Source organism: Glycine max, chromosome 1 (assembly GCF_000004515.6).
Source record: "Glycine max cultivar Williams 82 chromosome 1, Glycine_max_v4.0, whole genome shotgun sequence".
Classification (NCBI taxonomy): Eukaryota; Viridiplantae; Streptophyta; class Magnoliopsida; order Fabales; family Fabaceae; genus Glycine; species Glycine max.
The window spans coordinates 49992542-50016767 of record NC_016088.4 but is presented as its reverse complement, the minus strand read 5'-3'; the positions used below and the strand labels follow the sequence as shown (position 1 = coordinate 50016767).

At 33.1% G+C, this 24226-nt stretch overlaps 1 protein-coding gene and 1 pseudogene across 3 annotated transcripts; one reads left to right on the top strand and one right to left on the bottom strand.

Moving 5' to 3' along the window:
• The first annotated feature begins 306 nt into the window (after window positions 1-306).
• On the top strand, window positions 307-13399 carry LOC113002413 (probable LRR receptor-like serine/threonine-protein kinase At3g47570; annotated as a pseudogene).
• Window positions 13400-15062: 1663 nt separating this feature from the next.
• Window positions 15063-23394, bottom strand: LOC100818685 (rop guanine nucleotide exchange factor 14). 3 transcript variants are annotated; one of them, XM_006573431.4, is made up of 8 exons: window positions 23222-23373; window positions 21746-21995; window positions 17651-18037; window positions 17254-17408; window positions 17090-17164; window positions 16726-16998; window positions 16085-16435; window positions 15063-15538 (listed from the first exon to the last, which is right to left on the bottom strand). In XM_006573431.4, the coding sequence occupies exons 2-8, from the start codon at window positions 21819-21821 to the stop codon at window positions 15164-15166; spliced, it is 1692 nt and encodes a 563-aa protein (XP_006573494.1). In that variant the 5' UTR covers window positions 21822-21995; window positions 23222-23373; the 3' UTR covers window positions 15063-15163. The 3 variants fall into 3 exon arrangements, with proteins under 3 accessions (XP_006573494.1, XP_003517093.1, XP_025984283.1); XM_003517045.5 differs by having other exon boundaries at window positions 21746-21930; window positions 23222-23371; XM_026128498.2 differs by lacking the exon at window positions 21746-21995 and having other exon boundaries at window positions 23222-23394.
• Between the last annotated feature and the right edge of the window lie 832 nt (window positions 23395-24226).

Sequence of the window (24226 nt, the reverse complement as noted above, 5' to 3'; positions counted from 1 at the left end):
ATGAGAATAAAGAGATCACAATGACATACAATAAGCATAGAGTGTTGATCAAAGATTAAATATTATGCGAGGAATGACACTAACTGCAGAGCATACGAGGACATTTAGCCTTGATCATAGATTAAATGCTGCATCTGCATGACTGCATTACACTATCTTCATAATGAATGTGAGAAATTGATCATTCATATTGATTGAAAGCCAACAATGTCCTTCTTAATCATGACACGACTTCTCACATGAGTGATTTTGACATCGCAACACTTTTCTGAGGTCTCAATCATTAACTGTACCACTTATAAGCAAATGAGTACAATTGGAATAAAGGGGAAAGCTGAGATCAAAATCCCACGGCTATTTCAGGAACTGATGTGCTTTGCAGTATGATGTATTGTTTAACTATTTGACTCCGAGTTATCTGCTCATATGAATGCATCAATTCATCCTTCATGTAACATTTATCATATACTTTGTTGTAATACTTCATCTAAGTACTGGACTTGTTATACTTCCTTTACTCTTATTTCCCTTGATTTTCCAAATTTTAGTGCAGAACATCAAAATGCTTGTAAATCCATAATCACAGTACCGAATTTTGTTTTAATTTATTGGGGATCCATAAACTTGTCTTTAATACTAAGGGGCTAAATAGCAGGGAATAACTTTGGTTTCTGAGACATGAAATCCATAATTAAAAAACATCCATATGAAATATTCAAATTAGTAAGTATTATTGGTTGACATATGGATATGTTTAATCACAACCATTATTGACAAACTAAGGATAAAGATAAACAATGTTTATCGGAATACGTCCTGTTGGGTTACAAGTGTGAGGTGAAGTCCCACATCGGGTAAAAATGAAAAGGTTGAACACCATATAAGTGAGGAGAAGACCCATAAACCTGAGCCTTAAGGTTTTGGGTTAAAGTGTGGTGTCAGGTCTCCTATGCTGGTTTCCTACTTGACTACTTCCTAGTATGCCAGAAAGTTTCAGTATACTTATATATTAAGTGGAATACCCCTATGTGGAATAGGACCTATTACGAGTTGAAGTAATCCAAAACCATCTAAATGAGTAATTTATTCAAGCAACTTTCACAATATAATGGGTGCAAGGGAATGGCTTGACTGGCTCTCCATTTATTCAAAGTTTACTTAATGCTTCCTGTAAGTGTCTTCTTGTTGTTGCTAAAGTCTGTATTTTTTACTGGTAAATGTCTAACTAGCTTCCAACATGAGTGTGATTTATTTCAGAAAAACAACATTAAGAAATCGGAAAAAGGCATATAAAAACTATACAATTAGATTTTCTAGAAAAGAATTTAATATGGTTCAACATGTATTTTTTTCATCATCAGGTTTGTTTAGGTGGCTCCAACCACATGCAACCAGTCCAGACTTTTACATGTACAACCTTTTTTCCTTTACATTGATCATATTGTGTAAGATTCTAGTTGCTTTTCGTTATATTTCGCCCTTGTAATTCTCAAATTATCATATGCATCATATACCCCACACAATATACATTAATGTTGATGGGTTCAGGATTTATATTTATTGTATAGTAAATACACCTTTAATCTTCTCTGTTCCTATTTCCTCTCATGTCAAAGTTTGGAACTGATACCATCCTCTTTAGCATCACCCAAAGGGCTTCAACATTTAGACCTCTCACGAAACAACTTGTCTTGATCAGGATTTATATTTATTGTAAAGTAAATACACCTTTAATCTTCTCTGTTCCTACTTCCTCTCATGTCAAAGTTTGGAACTGATACCATCCTCTTTAGCATCACCCAAAGGGCTTCAACATTTAGACCTCTCACGAAACAACTTGTCTTGATCAATTCCTAATGTTTTGCAAAAAGTTTCAATCTTACAATATTTCAACGTATCTTTTAACAAGTTGGATGGTGATGTGCCAACTGAAGGTGTCTTTCGAAATGCAAGTGGGTTAGTGCTGAATGGAAATAGTAAGCTTTGTGGAGGAATTTCAAAACTGCATCTACCACCATGCCCTGTCAAAGGTAAGAAACTTGCAAAAGACCAAAAGTTCAGGTTGATAGCAGTGATAGTCAGCGTGGTTGCTTTTGTTCTTATACTATCCTTTATTCTAACTATCTATTGGATGAGAAAAAGAAGTAAGAAACCATCTTTGGAATCACCAATAGTTGACCACCAGTTGGCACAACTTTTATACCAAAGCCTACACAATGGTACTGATGGCTTCTCATCCACAAACTTGATAGGGTCTGAAAGTTTCAGCTCTGTCTACAAAGGAACTCTTGAGTTCGAAGATGAAGTTGTTGCCATAAAGGTCTTGAACCTTCAAAAAAACACGAGCTCACAAGAGTTTTATTACTGAATGTAATGCACATAAAAATATCAAACATCGAAATCTGGTTTAGATTTTGACATGTTGTTCCATCTCAGATTAAAAAGGTCAAGAATTTAAAGCTCTAATTTTTTTAGTACTTGAGAAATGGAAGCTTAGAGCAATGGCTGCGTCCTAGCACACTAAATGCAGAGCAACCGAGAACATTGAATCTTGATCAAAGATTAAATATCATGATTGATATTGCTTATGCAATACATTATCTTCATCATGAATGTGAGCAATCGATCGTTCATTGTGATTTGAAGCCAATAAATGTCTTTCTTGATGATGACATGATTTCTCATGTGAGTGATTTTGGCATACCAAGACTTCTCTCAACCATTAATGGGACCACTTTTAAGCAAACAAGTACAATTGGAATAAAAGGGACTCTTGGCTATGCTCCTCCATGTGACATCCTCTATCCCATACCATACGTATATGTACTAATAAAAAAAAGAAAATCATAATTAATTAAAAAAAATTTAAAACACATTTTAAAAAAAATCCTTTTAACAGGATAAAAGACTTACATTCACTTTCTTTTATATCATATTCAAACTTGTCCAAATAAATAATAAAGTCATCTCGGCTCAAACAAAGTCATCTAAGACTCCGTACAATTAATATAAAAACCTATACCCCAATATCATATTCTATCAGAGCATTGTGTCTCAATGTCTTTCAACACAATGTTCCTTAAAGTAATTCATCTAGTCATCTGTTCTCCCGAACACAAAATTCAAGATCATCAAAGGATCCAAACACAAATAACACACACGGAGAGTGAGTTATCACATTCCTAACTAATGGAGAGAAACAAGATAACATATAGGTGTAAATATCATATAAACAAAATAAAACTTACTTAAATATAGCTCACGTAATTTCACCATTTTTTCGTCCAACATCACATCACAACACATCTCATTCATTTTCGCAATATTCATGTACTCAAGGATCAAAACACAATATCACCAAGTCAATCAATATCGATCAATACACAAGCATTTGCAACATTTACTCTAAGACTCAATCCTATATGCAATGTGATACCATGTCAGTGAAAAATCTCGTCAGACGTCTAGGAGTACATGACAAGACAAACCACACACTAGTAAGTCAGGTCACTCTCACTAGGTAAAATCATAGGGAGACCAGTCAATGTCACATTGTTATGCGAGGATGCTCCAATCATATGGGATCAACATAGGCTTAAAGAAACACTCAAACCGGGTGTATTTACCCCCAAGGCCTACACTCTGAAGAGTCCGTCAGGGTCTCTCCCTCCTAATTCAGGTCCAACCCAGAAAACATTTTTGCACACAGACTTTATCTATGAACTGTACAAAACACACGACTCATCAATTATTTTTAAAATAGTTTTAACTCGTCGCCCTTTAAGGGTCTTAGCATTAATTCGTCGTCCTTAAAGGGTTTTAGCATTAACTCGTCGCCCTTAAAGGGTCTTGGCATTAACTTGTCACCCTTAAAGGGTCTTAGTATTAACTCGTCGCCCTTAAAGTGTCTTATAGTCGTGCGATTGTACAGTTCATAGTTCATAACTCAATGCACACAACATCTCAATCACATACATACTCAATTTATCAACATACACTCGATCTCAATCACAATGGTATAATCTCAATTTAACACGTTATCACACCTCATAAATCATATACATTTTACCTATGAACTATGCAATACACACAACTACTCAATTATTTTAAAAATCATTATAACTCGTCGGGTTCCCACAGTGGATCTCATCACAATACTCGTCGCCCTTAAAGGGTCTTAGCATTAACTCGTCGCCCTTAAAGAATCTTACAATTGTGTGATTGCACAATTCATAACTCACAACTCAATACACATGTATTTTACCTTTAATCACAGGTTCAATTTATCACATACTCATGATTTGAATCACAATTTCATAATTTTAATATAACAATCCATACAAAAGATTTATCACAACATGGGGAGTAAAACCTCTTAAATAATTTCACACAATTATATAAAAAACCATAGGTCAAAACATAAAAACATCAAGAACACTCAAATTTATCAATCAATTCTCATAAGAACATCAATTGGTACATAAAACATAACAATATTGTATTTATAATCTTAAAGGAAAAATTATAATTCAATAAACATCCCAAAATAAATCTCAATTTAATCCTCTAAGGATCCCTACTCATGTTCATTCTAACCCCAATTGCGATAAACGCATCCCTAAGCGGGCTCTCGTGTGTATTTTGTGACACCCTCTACCCCTCACATATATATTAATAAAGGAATAAAAATTCAAATATTAATTAAAAGTATTTTTAAAACATTTTTAAATACAAGCTTTTCAAATGGGTAAAAGGCTCACGTTCACTTTCTTCTACATCATATTCAAACTTGTCCAAATAAATAATAAAGTCATCTCGACTCAAAGAAAGTCATATAAGTCTCATATAATTAATATAGAACCTATATCCTAATGTCACATCCTATCAGAGCGTGGTGTTCCCGTGTCCTCTAGCATGAGGTTCTTCATAGTCATCCACCTATTCATCTGCTCCCCCGAACACAAGTTCAAGATCATCACAGGATCCAAACACAACAACACACAGGGAGTGAGTTATCACATTCCTAACTAATAGAGAAACAAGACAATTAAATATACATATTATATAAATGAGATACCACTTGCTTAAACATAGCTCACGTAACTTCACCACTTCGTCATTCAAAATTCACTTTTCAATTATCAATCACATTACACAAGAATCCCACACTTCGATCAAGATATAATAACACATCAATTAGCAAGCATATGCAATAGTTATGCTAAGACTCAATTCTATATGCAATGTGGTACCATGTCAGTGAAAAACCACCCTGGGGCGCTTAGGAGTACATAACAAGACACACCACACAATGGGTTTGTCAGGTCACTCTCACTAAGTAAGATCATAGGGAGACCAGTCAGGGTCACGATGTTTTGCGAGAATGCTCCAACCATATGAGATCAGCATAGGCTTAAAGGAGCACTCAAACTCGGTGACCCCCAAGGCCTACACTCCGAAGAGTCCGTCAGGGCCTCTCCCTCCTGATTCAGGTCCAACCCCTAAAATAATTTTTTTTTTACATGCAGACACTGCTCATGAATTATACAATACTTACGACCTTACACTCGTGTTTTAAACACGTTCAACACAATTGCGCTACGATTTAACACTGGTTCCTAAATAGGAAACCTACATTTTCTCTTTAACACTGCGCATCAACGCTTTTCTCAAGATAACGCTGGTCGGATATTGTACAATTCATGGCTTACAACACAAGTAATTTCACATCAAGTGTTAACTACACACTTATCCACAACTAGAACTCATTCACAATTTCACATCTCATAGTGTCACAATCCACCATCACATGTTTACACGTATCTCACAAATTAACACATGTTCAACTTTACACTTATACTCAATCTCAATAACAATATTATAATCTCAAAGCAACATGTTATTCTACAATTCATCACATACTCACAATTTGAATTATCATTTCATATCCTCAATATAACAATTTATATAAAAGACTATCACAACATGAGGACTAAAACCCCTCAATTAATATTACACAATTATATCCAAATCATAGGTCCAAATATACAAATATCAAGAGCACAATTTATCAAGCAATTTTCATCAGGACATCAATATTTTATTTATAATCATAAAGGAAAAATTGCAATTTAACAAACATCCCAAAATAAAATCCCAATTTAATCCTCTAAGGATCCCTACACATGTTCTCACTAATCCCCAACTGTGAATAACTCATCCCTTACCTCTAAGCGGGCTCACGTGTCTTCAGTCAGTGATAGCAACATCTCTAGCGGTTCCCGGAAATTCTTTCAATTATTCATCCGACTGCTCCGATAGAATTCCCAAACGTCAGAGAGACGGAGAAGAGATTGAAACCTCCACTTGTACTGTCTTCATACGATTCCTTTTTCTCCCTACACGAATATTGTCTCGCAAATCCCAACGGTGGAAGCGTGCGGAATTGAATTTCGAACAACATATCCAAATTTAACAATAATCCAACGGTTAACGAAACCGGGATCGTAGTTTTACCAAGACAGCTCTGGGTTTCTGCGGGAAAGAAAAAGGCTACAATGCGAAGGGTTTTTCTCTCATTTAAGACCTGATATCGAAATTCCCAACGGTGAGAATGCTCGGAATTGTGTTGCGAACATGATACTCAAATTTCACGACGATCCAACGGTGAACGGGTTCGAGATTGTCATTTTTCTGAGACTTGTTTGGTGGGCTGCGGGAAAAAGAAAGGGTTTTGAGAGAAGGGGAAAAACGAAAATGAGGCCAAAAGGAGGCAGCTGACTTAACATAACTATTTATACCTAGGGTACTCAGCCTATTATTTGCTCTATATTTATTTATTTATTTATTTATTACTAAAAAGCTTTTTAAATTTATTTACGAAAAAATGGGATGTTACAATTCCACCCCTCTTAAAAGAAGTTTCGTCCCCGAAACTTGCCGAAAGATCGAGAAAAAGATATCACGCATATGATTCTCAATATCAAGATGTGTGTCTAGTTGAAACTCTTTTTCTGTTACTCTGATCACAAGACTCCTCTGCACTTAACTATTAAATCCGGTGATCCTCATTTACTCAATGATAGTATTACATAAGTAAGTCTTCTCACGAGAGTGACATCTCAACTATAATAGAATGTGAATGACATACTATTTGGAGTAGAATAATATCATAGGAGACACTAATGACAAATTGAAAAGAACAAACAAATACAAGGAGACGTGACTGATCACATGGTCGACTCTTTTTCGAACATCGGACGGTTCAAGAAAGATAATGAGTTTCGAGACTCTCACACTCTACCAATCCTAGTTCACGATGACTATCGAGAATACATGATTTGCCTACCCTTGAGTCTAAGCCTCTTCCTTCAACATGATCTTTCTCACTTTCGTATACTTGACTCATAACTCTCACTTAGGTTCAAGAATGGTAACGATTCAACTCTAAGGTTGCCTACTTGATACTAACTGGGTGCTAATTAGATAAGCAATACAGATTACTCCCTACTTCTGTAAGTTTGTTCACCTTGAGGTAATCTTCACACATTTATGCTCATCATGTCACCCTATAACTTTGCACTTGAAGTTGAGATTTCAACTGTTGTTTACGATATCTAACTCTATAACTAGGACACTAGTCATATCATCGGTTTCCTATTCAAACTCTAACTACTAAGCTAGTTCTAACATTTAAAACTAAACTCACAACAAGATTCTTGAGAATTTTACACATCTCTTTTATCTCGGATTCAGCTCCAAAGATCCTCACAATGTATCAACTAACGGTAATGTCTCCCAAAATATTATGGTGAACCCCATGGTTACCTATTCTAACTCACATATAGGATAAATCTTTTCATAAGTCTTAAGTTGTCAAGAAACATTGATCACTATTTGTCCTCCTACAAGCACTCCTCTAAACTTAAAAATTATTTCAAATATTTTACTACTCCAATAAGGACCTACGCGACTAAGATAGCACTCAACAATTTACAATGGTCGACTTCTCTATGAACTTATGGCTTACTCCTTACAAGGATCTCACTCAAAAACTTAAACTTACTTAAGTCATCTCCAGCAAGCATTAAGGTTAATCCAATGAGTCCTAAAATAACCTTTTGGTTCGACTACTAGTTAAGAGCATTTCATCTTAATCTTAGGTTTCCTCTCATCTCAAAACAACTTCTGCCCAAGAAGGATTTGTAGTTATCTTTCACCTAGACGTAGCATACTTTAAGGGTCATCTTCATCTAACTAAAATGCATAACAAAACTCTTAGCTCGGAACATGATGTCCAAGGGTCTATAACAACCTTATAATTGCACATCATAATTCAACTTAACTGGAAACATACTAAACACTAATCATCAAAACCACAACAAGAGCTAACTCAGGGTGAGAGATCCTATCACGCATTCCACAAACACACATAGACATCAATCATATTATGACATGACCAGGTACACATAGAGGTCACAATAGGTACTAAGGTATTTCTTAAAGCATCAACAAACTTTTTCTATATTAAGGTAAAAAGAACTAATATTTATCTTGCTAATCATACAACTATCATCAATAATCTTTTAGGTCACCTACCTTACGCAAGAACACTCACTCTTGAATCCTTCTATGCTTAACAATTAATGTCTTACTAACTACCTTACTCTCTTCTTAAGGTTCCACATTAAACCTCTTAATTATACTTCATAACTTTTCCAACTAGACTATGTTCTCCAACAACTCTACACTAGATATTTCCCACAAACTACGGTTACAAGTTTCTATGGGTACTACACTTATAAGATTCTCAATCTTGCACTTAGGTGGTAACTAAGCATATCCTCAAGGAACACAGGTACATGTCTTACTAAGTTTGACTTTCGTCTATAGGTAACAATGATCATGTCTACTCAAGTATTTCCTCTCAAAACATCTTAACATGATTGTCAAAGGCGAAGTCTCTCTTTATTTGTATTAGAAGTAACAACAAGAAAGATTATCAAGCAGTTTAACTAGACATGATTGGAAGATGAGCAGCCAATAATAAGATGAACACTCGATTGATTAGGAGACAATAATTTTAAATCAAGAAGGATCACTCATCTAGAATCAACAGTAGATACTCCAAATGAATTCTAGAAACGAAAACATAATCACAGTGTACGCACATATGGAGATATCAACTATCACTTGATCGTGACAGAAACATCAATAATCCAATTATTTGATGTAGGCTCATAACACAAACAATGAATTATACTCAAGCTTGCAAGTGAAATCGAATTACTCGACTTAAGTACGCAACACAAAGAATAGTTTACACTAGAATAAAAAGGTATGGTCAAAAGAGTATTCTATATAAAATATATCTCGATACGAGTCCTCGAACTATAGAGTATCAACATTGCAAAGAACAAGAAATCACGAACAATCATACTATCTATGCAATTAAGGCAAAACACCATACTACTAACATACCCAGAATTATAAGGTTCTTATAATAAGTATACAACGTACATATAAGAAGTAAGAATTTAATAGTTAATAAGGATGTATTAAACAATCACAAACTTCAACTACTACATTCACGACTACACACAAAATAAAGTGAGTTAAGTAGTCATGCGTTTACACATCAAGAAAGACATACTCATCCAAGACATATATATGGTTCAAAAGGTTTTCACAACACTAATCCACACATCAAGATAGAAATAAGTTTATTAACAACATACAAGCAAGAAGATAAGGGCTCATTAAAGCATTATCCATCAGTATCAAGGCTTCTTGCATCACCTAACGGCTTACCATAATGTCGAACCGCACTTCACAAATTATAGAGATGGCCAGTCTCATAACTCATGACTCAACAGTGGATTTATGGTATAACAGACATTAAGGATGCAAGGCACATACAAGCATTATTATTAAGTCTTATTTAATCATGTAGGAGAAAATACAAACAAAAATTCAAGCATGCTCAACAAAAGTACTCATAAGTAACCACACACAGTGCACACCAGAATATGGTAAGCACATAACACACTGGCCGAAAGGTTCGACCTGCTCTGATACCACTAAATGTGACACCCTCTACCCCTCACATATATATTAATAAAGGAATAAAAATTCAAATATTAATTAAAAGTATTTTTAAAACATTTTTAAATACAAGCTTTTCAAATGGGTAAAAGGCTCACATTCACTTTCTTTTACATCATATTCAAACTTGTCCAAATAAATAATAAAGTCATCTCGACTCAAAGAAAGTCATATAAGTCTCATACAATTAATATAGAACCTATATCCTAATGTCACATCCTATCAGAGCGTGGTGTTCCCGTGTCCTCTAGCATGAGGTTCTTCATAGTCATCCACCTATTCATCTGCTCCCCCGAACACAAGTTCAAGATCATCACAGGATCCAAACACAACAACACACAGGGAGTGAGTTATCACATTCCTAGCTAATAGAGAAACAAGACAATTAAATATACATATTATATAAATGAGATACCACTTGCTTAAACATAGCTCACGTAACTTCACCACTTCGTCATTCAAAATTCACTTTTCAATTATCAATCACATTACACAAGAATCCCACACTTGGATCAAGATATAATAACACATCAATTAGCAAGCATATGCAATAGTTATGCTAAGACTCAATTCTATATGCAATGTGGTACCATGTCAGTGAAAAACCACCCTGGGGCGCTTAGGAGTACATAACAAGACACACCACACAATGGGTTTGTCAGGTCACTCTCACTAAGTAAGATCATAGGGAGACCAGTCAGGGTCACGATGTTTTGCGAGAATGCTCCAACCATATGAGATCAGCATAGGCTTAAAGGAGCACTCAAACCCGGTGACCCCCAAGGCCTACACTCCGAAGAGTCCGTCAGGGCCTCTCCCTCCTGATTCAGGTCCAACCCCTAAAATAATTTTTTTTTTACATGCAGACACTGCTCATGAATTATACAATACTTACGACCTTACACTCGTGTTTTAAACACGTTCAACACAATTGCGCTACGATTTAACACTGGTTCCTAAATAGGAAACCTACATTTTCTCTTTAACACTGCGCATCAACGCTTTTCTCAAGATAACGCTGGTCGGATATTGTACAATTCATGGCTTACAACACAAGTAATTTCACATCAAGTGTTAACTACACACTTATCCACAACTAGAACTCATTCACAATTTCACATCTCATAGTGTCACAATCCACCATCACATGTTTACACGTATCTCACAAATTAACACATGTTCAACTTTACACTTATACTCAATCTCAATAACAATATTATAATCTCAAAGCAACATGTTATTCTACAATTCATCACATACTCACAATTTGAATTATCATTTCATATCCTCAATATAACAATTTATATAAAAGACTATCACAACATGAGGACTAAAACCCCTCAAATAATATTACACAATTATATCCAAATCATAGGTCCAAATATACAAATATCAAGAGCACAATTTATCAAGCAATTTTCATCAGGACATCAATATTTTATTTATAATCATAAAGGAAAAATTGCAATTTAACAAACATCCCAAAATAAAATCCCAATTTAATCCTCTAAGGATCCCTACACATGTTCTCACTAATCCCCAACTGTGAATAACTCATCCCTTACCTCTAAGCGGGCTCACGTGTCTTCAGTCAGTGATAGCAACATCTCTAGCGGTTCCCGGAAATTCTTTCAATTATTCATCCGACTGCTCCGATAGAATTCCCAAACGTCAGAGAGACGGAGAAGAGATTGAAACCTCCACTTGTACTGTCTTCATACGATTCCTTTTTCTCCCTACACGAATATTGTCTCGCAAATCCCAACGGTGGAAGCGTGCGGAATTGAATTTCGAACAACATATCCAAATTTAACAATAATCCAACGGTTAACGAAACCGGGATCGTAGTTTTACCAAGACAGCTCTGGGTTTCTGCGGGAAAGAAAAAGGCTACAATGCGAAGGGTTTTTCTCTCATTTAAGACCTGATATCGAAATTCCCAACGGTGAGAATGCTCGGAATTGTGTTGCGAACATGATACTCAAATTTCACGACGATCCAACGGTGAACGGGTTCGAGATTGTCATTTTTATGAGACTTGTTTGGTGGGCTGCGGGAAAAAGAAAGGGTTTTGAGAGAAGGGGAAAAACGAAAATGAGGCCAAAAGGAGGCAGCTGACTTAACATAACTATTTATACCTAGGGTACTCAGCCTATTATTTGCTCTATATTTATTTATTTATTTATTTATTACTAAAAAGCTTTTTAAATTTATTTACGAAAAAATGGGATGTTACATATTTCAATGGTGATAGCGGCATCTCTAGCAATTTCATGTGATTCTTTAAGCTTTTTCTCTGATTGTTCTGTTAGAGTTTCCAAGTATTACAGAAAAGGAGAAGGGATTGAAGCCTCCATTTTATGGTCCTATGTGCGATGCATTTTTGTCCCTTCAAAGACATTATTTTTCAAATTCCAACGGTGAATTCGTGCGTAAATGAATCATGAGCCACATATCAAAATTTTACAACAATCCAACGGTTAACGAATTCGGGATCGTAGTTTTACCAAGACAATTTTGGGTTTCTACGGGAAAAGGAAAGGCTACGATGCGAAGGGTATTTCTCTCAGCTTCAACATTTTTTTGTAATTCCCAACGGTGAGAATGCTCAGAATTGAGTTGCAAACCGGGTGCTTAAATTTAACGATGATCCAACAGTGAATGAATCCGAGATCATTGTTTTTCTAGGACAGGTTTAAGGGAAAACAAAAGTGAGAGCGAGAAGAGGCTTAGAGGATATAGTCAGTCTCAAAAAAACTGACCTAAGATATCCGTATTTATAGTTAGGATACTCATAACCTATTATTTATTCTATTTATTTATTTTTATTATATTATAAAAATGAATACTATTTTATTTTCTATCAAATGAATAAATCAATTTTTTTTTCTTTAGATCATTATTTTAATACAACTATTTTTCCTTATTTATTTAATTACAAAAGTCTCATCATTTTTTTAATTCTATTTATTTTAAATGAAAAACCTTTTTAATTTAATTCACGAAAAATGGAATGTTACACTCCTATGCTTTTATGTTTTGAATCATTAGTGTTTCTTTGAATTCTCATTTTTATGTGTTAAGTGTTATTTATTAGTATCGTGTATCACTAATGATAGTTTTTGTATTTATTTTAGAGTATGGAATGGATTCTGAGGTGTCAACTTATGGAGATGTGTACATCTTTGAGACTCTTATGTTGTAAATGCTTATAAGAAGAAGACCTGAAATCTTTGAAGATGGTCAAAATATTCATAATTTTGTTGTAATTTCATTTCCTAATAATACTTTGTAGATTTTGGATCCACGACTTATTCCAAGTGATGAAGCAACAAGGTTGAAAGAAAACCATTGGAATCTTAATCCAAGTGTCGAGATGTGTTTAGTTTCACTTTTTAGAATTGGACTTGCTTGTTCTATGGAATGGCAGAAAGAACAAATGAAATGAATGATGTCACCGGAGAGCTCAATCGAATCAGGGACGCCATGATTATTTTATAGGACACAATGATTATATATATATATATATATATATATATATATATATATATATATATATATATATATATATATATATATATATATATATATATATATATATATATATATTTTTTTCTTTTGTTCTTTTTATCTCACAAACACAAAAAATACCGTGTCACTAGTCGCGGCTATACTGATTTTTATTATAAAGAAAATTTGTTTCTCTATCTTTTTTCTTTCAAAATCCCAAAACTACAAACGTAATGGAATTATTGAATTTCAGGTGTTGACATTGGAAAAGAATTAAAGCTGAAATCAAATGCTGCAGTCATTTTGGATACAGATGTATGTACTGTATGATGTCTTGTCAATAAAGTTAAGTTGGATGCAAACTTTTCTACTAATTTGCCTCAGGTTTCTATCCATCTAAATAAATCAATCCATCCTTTCTGTAACATACATTTTGTACTTAATGGGTGGAATACTCCATCCAAATAGTAGGCTTATTGTACTCCCGTATTTTTATTTCATATACTAGTGATTTTCCAAATTTTGCTGCAAAAACATCAAAATGCTTTCGAACTATGATGCATATATCTAGCATTCCAATTTGTTTCTTTTTCTTCTGGGTCCGGGGGAATCCACAAACTCTAAAGTAAGAGTAGAAATAATTAGCTGAGATTTTTTTATTTCTGGCTTAGTTTAGGAGGCATTAAATGTTAGATAAAAATTTAGAAAACCAAAACAGAAAATATAAATAATAGTAGTATTTCACATCAAATCATAACACTTACAATGCTTATAACAATCAATTAATACAAAGGAAAAAATTAATAGAAGAGAGTTTAAAAAAGTTTGGGTTGAAGTATGCAATTCATTGTCTTTAGAGATAATATAATACTTTATTTTTCATAAAATAAATTAAAAATAATTTTATTGGAAAATAAAAATAGTTTAAAAAAAATAATGAGATTTTTATAATTAAATAAATAAGATGAAATAGTTTTATTAATTAAAATAATAATTTTAAGGTAAATAAAATAAATATATGTTCTTATAAAATAAAAAAATGTTTTATTTATTTATTTGATAGGGAATAAAATATAATTCTTTTTTTATAAAATAATATAAAAAATAGAATAAATAATAGGTTAGAATATCCTAGCAGATATTACATCCTTACAATCTCTCATCCTTTCAATTTTATTTTCCCTTCCCTTCTCCGAAAATCCTCTCTTGTTCCCGCATACACTCAAACATATCCTAGTAAAATTATGATCCGAGATTCGTTAATAGTTGGATTGTAAGAAAATTTAAACACCAGGTTCATAACTCAATTTCTCACATCTCCACCGTTGAGATTTGTGAAATAATGTATGCAAGTGAGAGAAATATCCCTCACATATTGATGTATGATTAGTTAAACCACAATATATGATTAAGATTGTGTATAGTTAGTTATAAAAGCAACCAAAATATAATGGAAGGCAAACCTATCAGTTTGCTTCTTTTCTTACTAAGCATGCCATGTAGTAATAACAATAACATTTACAAAAGTGGCCAAACAAAAGCTAATAAACTAAGGAGAATTTTGAGGAGACACACTTTTACAAGCCTCTCTACTAATGCACCAGACAGTACTCCTGTTTGGTGTAACTATTACAGAACTGGATTTTGTATCGATAGAAGAAAGTTCTAAATCAGAAGTATAGCAGCTAGAATCACAATATTGTCCATCTGCCTTGTTGATCTTATCAAGTAAGGACTGCCTGATATGTGAACCGACCACCCAAGTTTGAGAGAGATTTATCTCAGGAGAGCAATTTATCGACACAGGTGAATTAGGATTGCTTAAAGAATCCTCCTGCAATACATCTCCTATTCTAGACACTATGCTGAAGGCTAAATTTCCAAGAACTCTGGAATATGCTTCCAAAATGGAATGTCCAATATCCTACAGAAACGAAAGAAACCACGTTACCACTGAATGTATGCCAGAAATCTCACTACTTTAATAATGACAGATTTTTATGCCTCGACGAATTGGATTTTTGAGCTTTTTGGGGGTAGGCAGGAGGGTAAATGAAGCAGATAAAACCAAAAACAAAGAGATTTACGGTATGTTTGACACTTTGATTTCTATTTTTGAAACCTGTTTAATTTTCAAAATACAACTAAATAAGGTTGTTGAAATAGTTGGTGGAGGGTGGTTGAAGGCACGGGAAAGAGTGTGGAATTGAGAGAGTTTGAACAAGATGAAAACAGAAGATGATGAGAAAACATCCCTAAGCTATTTCTGTTTTTTTTTTTTTTAAATACTTGTTTTGGAAACAATTTTCAAAACATAATAGATTTTAGACAAGAAAGTAATAGCTGGATAGTATGTAATTGTTTTAAAAAACAGTTTTTAAAACCAAAAACTGAAAAGGGAATCAGACAGGCCATTAGTGTGTCTTCTCCAGTCAGAATAATTAGTGAAATACATTACAATAAAACTCACCTTGCCATACTGAACTTTGGTAGCATCCAGAAAAGTTTGAGGAAGGTTTGGATATCTGATTTTAATAAGCTGTAGTAGTGTTTCTGCACGGTCCAATAATAACTCCAGTTTATCAACCTCTGACATAGGATCCTTCACAAAAGGCGACCATGAGGATCGAACAGGGGATTTGCCACTAACTTGTTCTGCAATTCTCTCTTTCCATGAGAATATAGCAGCTTCCAGTCTATTAACAGTCTCAAGGACAAGATGTTCAGATTTCAAGTTGAGATATTTAAGCATGTCTTCTCCAGAGCTTGATTCAGCCATCAAAACCTTGTGCAATTCCTGTCCAAGGTTTGCCTTTCCAGACTGCAACATAGAAACAGATTTACTGATTTAGTAATGATGCAATGAAGATCACAATTTAATTTATCAAAGTGTACCTTATGAATATGATTTCTGTAAAGTTCTTAAGCTGAGAATGAAAAGTTCCTCACGGTCAAGTTATCAAAAGATGCAATTTTCTTGTTCAAGAGCTCAAGCTCATATTCAGTGTCAACAATTAAATGCCTTAACTACATTGAAGTTGCTCAGGATAAAATCATAAAATGTACATAGTTTTAATTGAATGAAGTTATTCAACATTACAAAATTATCACCTTTGCAAGTGCATCTTTAATAATAGATGGCACGGGCATTTCAAGCAACACACTTTCATTGATAGCTTTGGCAGCCTTGAATACTTGCCGTACCACCCTACCCTGATGAAGCAACCTTTTCCTTTCAGTATCAGAAAGACCAGTTTTTGGTACTTGGGGTGATGGAAGCCACCATCTTTTGCTATGCTGTGAATTTGTGTCCCTCCTCCCTTCTGCCTGGCTTCCTCCCTCTGCATACCAAAACTCCGTATTCATCATCAAATCTAGTGTTTCCTGTCAACCAAAAATGACATAGTAGCCTAGTAGGTCAGTTGAAACAAAGTTACAAATTTTGATGGGAAAAAGAGATCGCAATGTGACATACAATAAGCATAGAGTCCAACTTCTGAAGTGCGGGAAGATTCATATGGATGTCTGCACGAGCTTTTGGGGTCATTATCTGTTTGAAGAAGATGACTCTCTTATTTTATTGCAATATGATGTTTAAAATAGTCCATCCTTTTATATCAAAGCTCAAATGAAAAATACCTCAAAAATGCCACCATTGGAACTGCTTTGCTTAGCAGGAACTAGCTCGACCATATAGTTGGTAGGAGACAATAACCAGTCCATTTCTCTTTGCCATTTTCTCTTCCTTTCTTCAGATAGTGGTTCCAATTTCCACAGCTCACCAAAAACCGTCACTGCATATGTGATCATTAAGTACTTAGATTCCTTAAAAATAAAACCAGAAGAAAAAAGAGAAATGAATAAGAAATGGTCATTTACTCTTGCAAGTGAAATTTTATCATTGTACATAAGGTTTAAAAGAGTAACATAAAAGCATTACAAGTCATTCCTTTTCTGTGATAAACTTCATCACTTGTAATTTTTAAAGGAACCAAAACCAGATAGTTGTAATTTGTAAAATGGAGTTAGAGCAGACCTGCTAGGTTTGTGATGGCATTAGACAGTGCCAAAGCTGTACTGAGGCCCTTAGTTCCTCCTGTAACATCTTCACCTAGCAAAAGCTTTGAAAATTTATCCTTCATGGCTTCTATATCTGAATGTTGAATAGCATAAGGCTTCTCTTTGACACAAAAATGTTGAGGACTTTCTGAGAGTTCCCATTCTTCAAGTCCTTTATCATCCCTTTTCATTGTCAAGCATTTTGAAGAGAATGATCCAAAAGCATCTTTGCTGGATGAAGAGCTGGAGTTGTCATCATCAAATGAATCTGTTATGCATTCATCTCCTCTACTTGTTCTGCTCTCATCTTCGTAAGACTGGTTGTTCAGCATGCAACTCTCAAGGCCATTATATGTCATAATCCCTGAAACATTCCATTATTATACATTCATAAAACTATGATTTCAAAAGGTGTTATTATACTTAAATTTAACAATAGTACATTTTACATGTAACCAAATGATCATGAGGAAAAAATGTAGTCTGTCTGTCATTTTCAAAATAATGCAAGAATATATTCCCTCTGCCGTTTGACAAATCAGCAATGCAGGCAAACATCCAAAAGTAGCATATGAATAAACAGCATGTTTACAATTAAAACCCAAATATAAATTGTCACTTGGGTACTGGTACATAACTTCTATTTAGTGATAATATTTTAGTAAATCAGGCAATTTTTTTTTCTCAGTTCTTCCATATCTACACACATATAAAATTATAAATTATTTGCTGTTGTTATTCTCAAGTTGCTCCACTCGACACATCTAAAAATGTAATTCATAAATACTCAAAGAAGCCTCCAGATTTAAATAAATAAATAAATAAAAACTATCTCTAATGGTTAAGAATTAATTGTATCACGGAGAATGAACAATTGAGATTCCACCGTATCTCTGTCACGGATAACGTTAACTTCCTAGTTTGTATAAAAAATTTATGCCTTCGTCACAAGGTTAAGTATCATTGCAACTGCAGATCCTCATAGCAAAATAATGTGACCTATTGCAAGATATTCGCTGACTAGAATATATGTTATTTTTGCCAAAAAGTCATATATTTGTTTATAACCTAACAATATTTAAAGCACATGAGAAGTTGAGTGCTGAGAAAATTTTGAAATTGTTAGGCTTTATCCACTATATATTATTGTCTTATGAGTCTTTAAAAATTCATGGTAGATCTTGCACCAACATGGCGATAACATTAAGAGAAGGGCATAGCCATCAGAAAAATCTGTCCTGAATTCTATATTAATATTATGGATAACGAAGCATAATAACATCGTCACATGCAAGTGTCATCAACGAACCTTTTTTTGTTTATTTATTTTTCCATTTTGGAGTTTGGCAATACAACTTGAGTTGAGAATAAAATGTTTCACCTAGCTTTCTGTGCAAATCATTCAATAAGATAACTGAGACAAGTTTTAATTCGGATTTCTGAAGCCTGTTTAATAGGCCTGCATGAGCAGCAGAAAAATTTCTCCAAGTATTTAAATTTTCTAGCTGAATAACACCAATATGGGTGCATAATAATTAGAAAAAATTTTCTTACATATTTTCAATGGTTTATGCTTATTTTTGAAACGCGGACTCTCGTGATTTAAAATAGATGTTATCATCTAAAAAAATAATATTTTGATGTTAATTTTTAATTAATTTTATATATTATTATATTCATCGTCGGGTCCTATAATTTTTCAGCATTTATTATATTCCTATCTGCATGTAATATCGTATCCATATCTTGAATTATGGACCGATTAGCTTAAACTTTATTTGTTAAAAAAATACTCATTTTAACAAGAATTGACAACTTTTTATTTTTTTTAATGTGTTTGTTTAAACTATTTTAGTTTTAAAAAATAATTTTTACTTATTTTAAAAAATAAATTTTATTTGATTATTGAATAAATACTTTTTTGAAAAATATTTATTTTAAAATTACGTACTTTTAAGTTTAAAGAAACTGGAAAAAGGATGAAGAGAGTGTTCACCAAAATGAGCCAGGGTTTGCACGGCAAATATTCGAACAGAACAGAAAAGCTTCAGAGGCAATGAGCTATGACAGGATAGAACATCAGCAGCATCGAATTAAAGGCAAAGAAAAGCCAAGGACAAAAATGCCTCAAAAGATATGCAAGAGAATCCCCACAAAAGAATGAATCACATCTAAATAGTTGGATAAAATATTTTATATTTTGATTTTTGAGGACCAAAGTAGGGCAATAAATGGTGCAATGTTCATCCCCACTCTGCACCTATTTACTTCAATTTGTCAGCACCTATCAACAAGAGTGGCACAGCTAGTAGTTACCACTAATAACAACACTCCCTGTGAGGCCCATGGTCAACCAACATGTTGGTCAAAGGTGTTCAGATTCAGATTTAAGATTTGAGATTGACAAAGATAACCACCACAATTTTCTGTGATTTTATCAAACCCCAAAACTTCTTCACATTATTTATTCATTCCATTTTTCTAACACCGTCACAATTGCTCAAAACAAAAACAGGACCCATGTCACATCTTAAATAATGGAACAAAGCAGATGGTTCAAATTGTGGGATTCCACCAATTTTGTGTAGAAAAAGGGAAAAAAAATTAACTGATGGAGAAAGCTCAACAATGTAGGAATATCAGTTGGTCCCCTTCGTTTTGTCAAGTTTTATACTACCTGTTAGTCCTATTTATCTCATAAATTTTACGAAAAGATTGGATTTTTTTCAAAGCTCAATGTGCTGAGCTTGACCAAAAATTTCAGGATTAACAATAAATAATTGATGCTCAAAATTCAAAAAGTGAATATTACTGTTTATCGTTTGGCTTGAAACAAGAACGTGGCAATAATTGATCAGCATACAAAATTTGAAAATGTGGAAGTTCCCTTCGTTGGTCCACACACATGACCATAACAACCAGAAAATGACCACCTACTCTGAAAATGGGTATTTCTGTCCAGCGTTGAAATAAATCATAAATTATGATACGAAGTTTCCTTTCACAAAATTTATTGTATGTTAGTCATATTATTGTTTTTTACACGAATCAACATGTAAATTTATCAATTCTTCAAATAATTACAAATTTTTCTGTCAAATATTTATAACATCGGCATTTACTTAGATCCAATGGCAAGCCATACTTATCGTAAAGAGAACTCAGCAAAAAAACTTATCGTAAAGAGAACTTCCTTTTTTTGAATATCGTTTACACACATTTTTTTACAGTCTAATCAATTAAAGACCCAAGTCCCAAACTTTCAACTCGGCAGGATAATTCATTTGTCGAAACAAGAAAATCGAATTGACAAAACTAGTTAATAAAGAAATTTATTTTTCCTTTTTGAGATGGACCTGATATGTTTTTCACATAGCCATATTCATGCAACAGGCATGTTGTAGCAGTGAAAATAGTGAAGTTCGTCAAGATGGCTATTTAGTGCCTGTTGTTGGATTTGATGTGTTGCAAAAATTAATTTTGAATGGAGTTGATTTTGTAAAATTAATTTTGAAGTGATATGATTTATATTTGAATGGTTTATTATAAAATAAGTTAAGAGAAAAATTCATTATAAAATTTTGAATCCAAGACAGAAACTACTCAAAATTACTTCAATTTAGACCCATAATCAATTTAAAATTTTTCTTCAATCAAACATATAAAAATGTGTCCAAAATCAATTCTGAATTCAGAATTAATTTTTCAATGTCAAACCTAACTAACAGCCACGATGACTTATGAGACTATGGCAAGAATAAATGAGAGAAGTAATAAAGAGATTTTTTATTATCCAACATAGTAATATAGTATGATATCATTAGTGAATGAAATTGAGATTACTAGCAGGGAGAAGTAGGTATAGATTTCAATTTTAAATTTAGCTCTCATAAAATTGTTGAGACACTAACAAAAATAAGTAACATTAGTATTTGTTAAAGTTAATTACTTAATTTTATAGTTGTAATCATTAAAAAATTTAAAACTTTTATTGGGCCTAATCAATTTAAATTAATAATAATAAATAAAAAAGCACATAAACAGAGTGTTTGTTTGACTAGTATGAACTTACTCTCTTGCTCATCATGATCGATGCTAAATTTCCTTTCCCTTGTGCAGCATGCTAGTCTTTTTCTCATCATCAACATCCCCTTCAATTTCTTGCCTCTTCACTACTCCACGGTCAGTGTTTGAGGACAAAGGCTAGAGCGAAAGATCACTGACTCACTGCGGCTTCAATAACTCTTACTCTGAGTCCTTCACCAACAATGCCACCAAAACATTATTCTAAGCCATTTTCAACACTCAGATTATGCCCACACCTGATAAAATTTCGAGATTAATGCATGCTGAGGACACCAGGGTCCACCAATGTCACCCCCACCATTCCTAAGCATTTAATTTGACGTACTACCAAAGTCACGCTTGAAATAACTTCCACTATAATATCCCAAAATTTCAAAAGCAAAAGCTATACTATTCCATGAATTTACACAATTTGTTTTACAACAAAAGAGATAAAACAGTAAACAGTAAAAGAAAATTTGAATAAAATAATTAATGTGATAAACGAGATAAAAAAAATATTGGAAGAATATTATATAAATAATATGAGAAAAAAAGTTATACACTGTCATAGCATTAAACCCTAACAATATACCTCTTTCAATAAAAGCAAAAATCACATTTAGCAGCAATGATATCTTTGATCCGAACAGAACTGGTTTGAATCCCGCAGAAAAAAAAAATTATATATATATTTAAGATCTTTGATAAATGAATACATTTTCTTTTGGATTCCAAATAAATTTTTTCATTCTTTTAAGTAAATGATATATTTTATTTTAAGTCAGTGTCATAAGTAAAGTGATCTCAGTAAAGTGATCCGTGATACCATTGTTGATAATGTTGTGTAAGGTGACATGTTATTCTTTAACTAAGATAGAAATTTAAAACAAAAATTTCAACAGTAACGTTAACAAAGTTTGGTCATTTATCAGGTATTTTAAATAAATTTAAGCTAATAAAGAAAATGAAAATGAACTTTTTTATGTGATTCATCGGCTACGTATATATATCCACCCCCTACTCCTTCTAAACCAATTGATCCCCAAGGATTAACCGAAGTATCATAGAAATTAAAGAACATGTGCACGTTGAGCATAATTACTTAATTACTAAGTAATCAGAATTAATAATTAATTAATCATAAGGGGGGGAAATAATACTAAAAGAGCAATGGGGTGGAGTGAAGATAAAGGCGTTACTTATAGCAACTTTACGAAGAGATGGTCAAAAAGTAAGAGAGGATGGTCTTCCAAAAAGTAAAAACATGGGTCACGCAGATGATACCCTGATTCTGCATAAAGATTTGCTTAAAAAAAACGTTTTTATTAACAAAAGTGGGATTGAGGAAGATCCAATCAAAAGAAGAAAGGTGAGTTTAAAAATTAAGGAAGAAAAAAAAAAGAAGGAAATTTAATTTTGGTTCTAACATGTGTTGAGAGTGGAAACAGAACAGGTTCCTATAATGGAAACGTTAACGTACCTGGGATAGCATTGTTGTTTGGTGAATGGCGATGGCGAGCATAAGCAAAGAGCAATGGCACCGTACAGGGAGTGAGAGAGAATGAGAAGAAGGAGAGTGAGGTTAATTGGAGTTGGAGAGAGAATCTAGCAATGGAAATGGAGAGTGTGTGTGTGTGTTTAATAGCAGAGAGAGAGAGTAACTATTTTGGGCCGTTGAATGAAGTGGGGCCCGGTTCTCTTTCGACGGTTTAGATTGTGGATCAATAAGTTGTAGAAGTGGGGGCCAAGGATTGTGAGCCCTATCTATTAATATCATCCTTAAGTTGGAAATCATGTTTTCATAATCAAGCTTTTCATTTCAATTTTCAAATTGAACTTGTTCACTCAGGGGTCACTAATTATTGCATTATTACAGCTAAATGCACTTTTTGTACTGGTTTTTTAGGGTACATCATATTTTACTTTCCAATAGTTTTCTATTCGCTTAAATATATTATATTTTTTTTGTAACTGTTTGTATTTTTTTATTTGGTTCCTGTAAAAAAAATTGTTAGTTTTTAATTTAGATAAATTTGTATTTTTTTTGTTTTAATCATTATAAGATATTTTATTCATTTTTAATTTCAGTAATTTTATATTTTTACAGCATTGGTTCTTGTAAGTGTGAATTTATGAAAATTATAAAAAAATTTAAAGAAATTAAAATTAAAAAATAAAAACTTATAAGAACTACAAATAAATAAAACTTATGAAAACTAAAATTAGAAAAATTAACTTACTGAGAAAAAAAAATATTAACTTACATATGCCAGAAACATTTTAAATATTTTGTATTTTCTTACCTTTTTCTTTATATATATTATAAGTATTTTTAACAAAAGACAATTTTACTAAAATACAGTAAGACTATTGTGATGACAAAATTCAGTGATAAAGGATATTAAAGGATAAATGAGAAAAAATGTGAAATTAGAAGTTAGTAAAATATAATATATCCTTTTTACCATGGACACATAATAATATA

What these genes read in the sequence shown, in the direction of transcription:
- LOC100818685 (XM_006573431.4), bottom strand. Translation starts at nt 21,821, where the DNA reads ATGTTGATGATGAGAAAAAGACTAGCATGCTGCACAAGGGAAAGGAAA. An exon ending in CGATCATGATGAGCAAGAGA is followed by an intron (nt 18,038 to 21,745) that starts GTAAGTTCATAC and finishes GGAATGTTTCAG; the next exon opens with GGATTATGACATATAATGGC. An exon ending in TTAAAGATGCACTTGCAAAG is followed by an intron (nt 16,436 to 16,725) that starts GTGATAATTTTG and finishes TCTATGTTGCAG; the next exon opens with TCTGGAAAGGCAAACCTTGG.